General features: G+C 39.6%; 1 protein-coding gene and 1 pseudogene across 1 annotated transcript; both read left to right on the top strand.

The window, feature by feature from the left end:
- The first annotated feature begins 176 nt into the window (after positions 1–176).
- LOC102812843 (olfactory receptor 2G3-like) lies at positions 177–1,103 on the top strand. Its single transcript, XM_006872852.1, has one exon. The coding sequence runs from the start codon at positions 177–179 to the stop codon at positions 1,101–1,103; it is 927 nt and encodes a 308-aa protein (XP_006872914.1).
- A 3,918-nt stretch (positions 1,104–5,021) lies between these two features.
- Positions 5,022–6,071, top strand: LOC102812469 (annotated as a pseudogene).
- The last annotated feature ends 624 nt before the right edge of the window (positions 6,072–6,695 follow it).

Below are 6,695 nucleotides of genomic sequence, written 5' to 3'. Positions count from 1 at the left end.
AAAAAAAAAATGTTTACAGCCTCAGAAATCCTACACAGGGTTGATAGGAGTCATAACCAACTTGATAGTACTTAACAACACCAAACATCAACTCCAGGACAAGGGGTTTGGTTTTGGGTTTTGGACTCAATGCATGTATATTTATACCTGTTTCTCTCCTTTGCATGAGTAGAGTGATGAAGATGAGTAATGAGACTTTGGGAGGTGATTTCATACTGGTGGGCTTCTCGGACCAGCCACAGCTTGAGAAGATTCTCTTCGTGGTTGTGCTGATCTCCTACCTCCTGACACTGGTGGGCAACACAGCCATCATCTTAGTCTCCAGTCTGGATCCCATGCTCCATACACCCATGTATTACTTTCTTACCAATCTTTCCTTTGTTGATCTCTGTTTTACCACCAGCATTGTGCCCCAACTTCTGTGGAACCTCCATGGGCCAGATAAGACAATTACTCCTATAGGTTGTGCTATTCAACTCTATGTGTCTCTGGCACTGGGATCCACTGAGTGCGTTCTCTTAGCTGTCATGGCATACGACCGCTATGCTGCCGTGTGCCGACCACTTCATTATGTCACTGTTATGCACCCACGACTTTGTCAGTCACTTGCAGGAGTGGCATGGTTGAGTGGAGTGGGCAACACCCTGATTCAGGGCACCATCACCCTTCGACTGCCCCTTTGTGGGAACCGGAAGATTTACCACTTCATCTGTGAAGTACCTGCCATGATCAAGTTGGCTTGTGTAGACATTCATGCCAATGAGGTCCAGCTCTTCATGGCTTCCTTGGTACTGCTCCTCCTGCCCCTGGCCCTAATCTTGGTCTCATATGGATACATTGCCCAAGCAGTGATGAGGATCAGATCAGTCCAAGCCTGGCGTAAAGCCCTTGGGACTTGTGGGTCCCACCTGTTGGTAGTGTCTCTTTTCTATGGGACCATAACGGCTGTCTATATTCAGCCTAATAGCTCCTATGCCCACAGTCAGGGGAAGTTTATAACCCTGTTGTATACGGTAGTAACTCCCACCCTAAATCCTCTCATTTACACTCTGAGAAACAAAGATGTAAAGGGAGCTTTGAAGAGGCTGGTGGGAAAATATTAGAATATAAGAAAATGAGAAGTTATGATGAGAGATGCAGACATAGTTTAACTAAGGTAAGAGTGCTGAAAGACACTGAAAGTCTGAAACAAAATTCTCAAGACTCTGAAGAATTCATGAGCAACTGAAACACTTTCTTTGATCCTCTTACTTAAAATACAATACTTAGTATACCAAGTTCAGAATGATATCTTTTTATATGCCAGTCAGTTTTCTTAACTAATAAAGGACAAACAAGAATTCCTCTTCCCAGAATCTCTGCCGGTAATTTTCTTCCCTTTCCACTGTTTCTTTTGTATAAATCCTGGCTTTCTTTGCTTTATTAGATGAAATCAGTCTGTTAATTTATTTCCCTTTTATAAAAGCAAAAATCTTGTTACCATCAGGTTGATTCTGACTCATGGTGATCTCATGTGTTACAGAATAGACCTGCTCCATAGGGTTCTCTTGCCTGTTAAGTTATCTGGTGTGGTGCTGTAGGACCAATACTGGACTGTGAACCATAAGGTTGGCAGTTTAAACCCATCAGTAGCTCCTCTGAAAGACTACACAGGATTGTTATGAGTTGGAAATGACTCGACAGCACTTAACAACTACAAGTTACAGAAGCAAATCACTAGGCCTTTTTCCTGTGGCGAAACTATGCGGGTTCATACTGCTAATCTTTGGGTTAATATTTGGTTATAAACCATTTGCATTACCCAGGGACCTTTTCATAAAAGTAATCAGTTTACTGATAATTAGCTAGATGTGTTTGAGTTATTCTTTTAAAGTGTATTCATAAAGACACAGAAATAATTCACATTTTGATTCAGCCCTTGGACCAAGAGAAACATGTAGTCTGAACTGTCATGTCATCTGAGTAGGATTCTGGGTGAACCTCCTTTAGTTAATCTGGTAAATTTTGTAGTTGACCTTTTATTATTCTTGCATTCTATGTCTGGTTCTTTGCTAAGTTAGCTTTTGATTGTGGTTTTGATTGTATAACTGATTGTGTCCATACAGCTGTTGGGGGTTTTGAATTTTGATTTTTGCAATTTGGTGATTGAGTGATTTTATCCCATAGTGAGCACAGGAATTTACATTTTGCCAGATGAAAACTGAAAGGGTATTTGAAATGAATTTATTTGGGGTTTGTGCATGTATATGTACGTGCTTGCTTGCTTAAGGATTCTAGCATTTCTGGCAATTACATTTCCTGGCACATAAGATGCAGGTTAAGAGGTTTTCAGTATTTTACCTTTGTGATTTTTATGGAACCCTCTATGTGCATTTTATGTTTGCACCCAAGATGAGTGTGCCCAACTCTAAAGATCAAAGCTCTGTTCCTCCTTGCAACACCCTGATTTTAAAAATATTAATCCGTTATGGGTTCAATTGGTATCAGTATCTGTAAAAATAAAGTTCATATGCCAAAGATGATCTTAATATGCCATAATTGCCACAAGTATTTTTGGCTTTAATAAACTTGTATTCTTTAAGGGGAAGCTTAAAACGGAAGGTACCTGAGTCTTCAGCTACCATGCTCAGCCTTCTTTGATCAATTTGCCAAAACTTCTACATGACTAAATAATTTGATATCAATGTTCCTTCAGGGTTCTTTGAATTGGCTAAGTAAGTGAACTCAGAAAAACTTACATCAATGGAAACTGGGATGACTGAATCAGGAAAAGGAGGACTTCCTATCGCTATATAAATGAAGGTTTTCTATTTCCAAGGCTTAAGCAAGTCAATCCTTTAAAGAAAAACTTCTGAAAAATATGTCCTAAGTTAAAAGGCCTTGTTGTTGTTGTTGTTAAGTACCATGGAGTCAGTTCTGAGTCATAGCAACCCTGTACAGGGTTCCCAAGGCTGTAAATCTTTACGGGAGCAGAAAGCCTCATCTTTCTCCTGTGGAACGGCTAGTAGTTTCTAACTGCCAACCTTGAGGTTAGCAGCCTGATTTGTAACCACGATGAAGAAAAATCGAATGTTCTGCCAATTTCAAAAGGAAATAAAAAAACTACTCATATTCTCGTTAATAATACCTATGGAGAAATCTAAATATTTTGTTGCTTTTACTTGATAAAAATATTTCTGTTTCTGTCTTAAATCACATTCTACTAAGTTCAGCTTATGTAGTTTATATATAAGCTAATCAAAATTTCCATTTTTATAAATTATAATTTTTTTTTTTAGCCAACCAGTATTCCTTGACTCTTGGAAGATGTCTAGGCTCTTCTTCCCACATACCTCTGGGGGGATTCAAATTGCTAATGTTCTAGTTAGTAGCTGAGTGCTTAATTGTTTGTATTACCTAGAAACTCCTGACTTTATAAACAGGCAGATCATTAAGGGATAATTTCCCTTAAAATTTAGTGTATTGCTGATTGATTTATAAAGATCAATAAGTGCATGTTGTTGTTGTTGTTAGGTGCTATCGAGTCGGTACCGACCCATAGCGACCTTATGCACAGCAAAACGAAACACTGCCTGATCCTGGGCCAACCTCACTAACTGTTGCCACGCTTGAGTCCATCAATGCTGCCATTTGGCCTATCCATCTCATTAGGGGGTCTTCCTCTTTTTCTCTGACCCTCTACTTTACCAAACATGATATCCTTTTCCAGTGACTGGTCCCATATTAGATGAGTGAATTTGTGTGGTCTTGTAATAAAAACATTGAAAAGCACATGGACCATTGGCACCAACAGGAGTGGGAAAAGAGTGAGAAAGATAACTTGAGAATCTGGAACTCTGAATTTGATTCTTTCAGCGAACATTTATAAAGACTATAACTGTAAGTGTGCTGCTGTAGGATCAGCACTGGGCTGTGAACCATAAGGTTGACAGATCAAACCCATCAAGCTGCTCCTCGGAAACCCTATATAGGGTTGCTATGCGTTGGAACAGGCTCGATGGCACTTAACAACAACAAAACATGGGCGTACAATATAGTTGGAAAAATCTTGTGACCTGATATCAGATGTAGTAAACAGAAGAAGGCAGGGTTCATTCAGTTATGTTAAGATTAGACAACAATTGACCTTTTATTTTTCTCCTCCTCTTCTCATTTGTGTCGTTTGGTTTTTCCAGAATCGAAGGGTATCTCTACAAGCATATAAAATGACTGTTCAGAATAAAACTTATCTTTCAATTTCATAGAGCTTTGATTGGCTTTAGCATTATCTGTTGTCTATTATGGATGTAACGGAGCCTTGGTAGCATAGTGGGTTACATGTTGAACTGCTAACCACAAGTTCAGCAGTACCAGCCGCTCCACAAGAGAAAGAGGCGGCTTTCTGCTCTTGTAAAGTTTTACAGACTCAGAAGCTCTATACAGGGTCACGATGAGTCAGAACCAACTCTAAAGTACACCACCACCATCACCACCACCGTTACTGTTGTTAAATGTTGTCGAGTCGGTTCCGACTCTTAGTGACCCTGTATAGGGTTTCCAAGGAACAGCTGGTGAGTTTGAAGCACCGACCTTGCGGTTTCAATTGAAATTGCAGTCAAGTGCTAATTATAGAGAGCCACACCAGGACTCCGTTATGTATCCAAATTCACAGCAATCATATTATCTTCAATGTCTATGTCTTTACAAAGTATGTCTTTTGTTGGAGTATGCATTTTATTTTTCACATAGTTTGGTGTGTGTCTCAAATTTGTTCTGGTGTATGATTCTGATGTTTACTGTATTATTATATGTATTATTTTTTCAAAGCATTTGACATTTTTGTGACTTCACATATTTGTCTCTCTGAATAACAAATCAATCTATCATACTTTTTGTATTATTTTATCTGTTTATTTTGTATATATTTGCAGTCTCCAAATGCTCAAGTCTTAATTGGGTTGTTACTATTCCATTGCTATCCTATTTTCTCCACAGGAATAAACTAAGAATGACCAAGAAAGGGGATTCATTATTAAAAAACCATGAAAGGGACAAATGTTAGCAACCCAGCAGGTTTCATCTTACTGGGCTTTTCTGATATGCCCCAGTTGGAGCTGGTTCTCCTTGTGGTCATCTCTGTCATATACACTCTGACATTGATGGGGAACACAGCCATCATACTGGTCTCATATTTGAACCCCAAACTCCACACTCCCATGTACTTCTTCCTCTCTAATCTCTCCTTCCTGGACCTCTGTTTCACTACCAGCATTGTTCCTCAGATGCTGTGGAGCATCAAGGGCCCTGAGAAGACCATTAGCTACACTGGTTGCATGATCCAGTTATACATTGCTTTGGGACTGGGATCCACAGAGTGTATCCTCCTGACTATTATGGCCTATGACCATTTCAATGCTATCTTTTGACCCCTCCACTATGGCATTATCATGCACCCCAAGTTCCTCCATCAACTAGCATCTGTGGCCTGGATCAGTGGTTTTGTGGAGTCCACAGTTCAGACAACCTTTGTTTTCCAATTACCTCTCTGCAGTTACCACTGGGTGGATGATTTTATGTGTGAGGAACCTGCGCTCATAAAAATTGTCTATGTGGACACAACCTTCCTGGAAATTGAGCTCTCCATAGCTAGTGTCCTCTATGTGATTATACCTCTGGGACTTATTTTGGTCTCCTATGGCTACATTGTGAGGGGTGTGCTGAGGATAAGGTCAGCTGAAGGCAGAAGGAAAACAGTTGGGACTCGTGGGTCTCACATGCACTCTGTGGTATATAAACTCAACCCAAATACTCCAAGACAACAGTTCGTTGGGATTGCAGTTTCTGTCTATGTACAACCCAAAAGCAAATACACATAAAATCGTAGTAAATTCCTCACCCTGTTCTATACTGTAGTGACTCCCTCACTGAATCCTCTGATCTATACCTTGAGAAACAAAGATGCTGCTGACAAGAGACTCTAGCTAGGGAGAAATGTGAACTATACTAATTCCTCAGATGCTGGGAACCTTCAAGCATCACCTCACTATGATTTCTCCTTTCATTTAGGAGGAGGAGCTCATTATATCACTTAAATAAAAGTAGATGTGAAATATTCTTTTAATAACATGCTTAAGTTACCTATTCTAAATCTTGTTTATCTGCCTTTTCTGGAAATGTTGTAAGTCTCTCTTTTGCCTACTTTAAAATAGTCTATGAAAAAACAATCAATGAGTACGTGTTTGTGTTTACTTTAATAACTGTAGTTAGCAGTTCGTGCTTATCCTACAGTGCTTGCAGGAAATTTGTCTCTTCAGCGTCTTATATTGAAACCAATAGAAATGTTGATAATATTTGGTACATAATTATTCTGAACATTTGTAAAACAAGACCAATATATTTAAATTCAAAACTTGACTTGGCTCCGCCCCCATGATCCATAGTAGGGAGGTGACGCCTTCTGTAAATCTGATCTCTATCTTGAGCAGCTCTCCATCCTCCTCCTCCACCTCCTCCTCTGTATGATTTGCTATAGTAGTCCTGATCATATCCACGATATATCGTCTGTCATAGTAATCACCATGGCGTGAGCTGCCATAGGTAGGTCTTCCCATATAAATTCCGGGTGTTGGAGTATGTGGTCTTTTTGTTATGGAGAAATCAACTCTGATCTTACGACTATCAAGCTCCATTCCATTGGCATGTTCTTTAGCTTCCTT

The sequence above is a fragment of the Chrysochloris asiatica genome, unplaced genomic scaffold (assembly GCF_000296735.1).
Source record: "Chrysochloris asiatica unplaced genomic scaffold, ChrAsi1.0 scaffold00213, whole genome shotgun sequence".
In the NCBI taxonomy this organism is placed as follows: domain Eukaryota; kingdom Metazoa; phylum Chordata; class Mammalia; order Afrosoricida; family Chrysochloridae; genus Chrysochloris; species Chrysochloris asiatica.
This window is presented reverse-complemented; position numbering and strand designations above follow the sequence as displayed.

Coding starts and splice junctions, on each gene's coding strand:
- LOC102812843 (XM_006872852.1), top strand. CDS start 177: ATGAAGATGAGTAATGAGACTTTGGGAGGTGATTTCATACTGGTGGGC.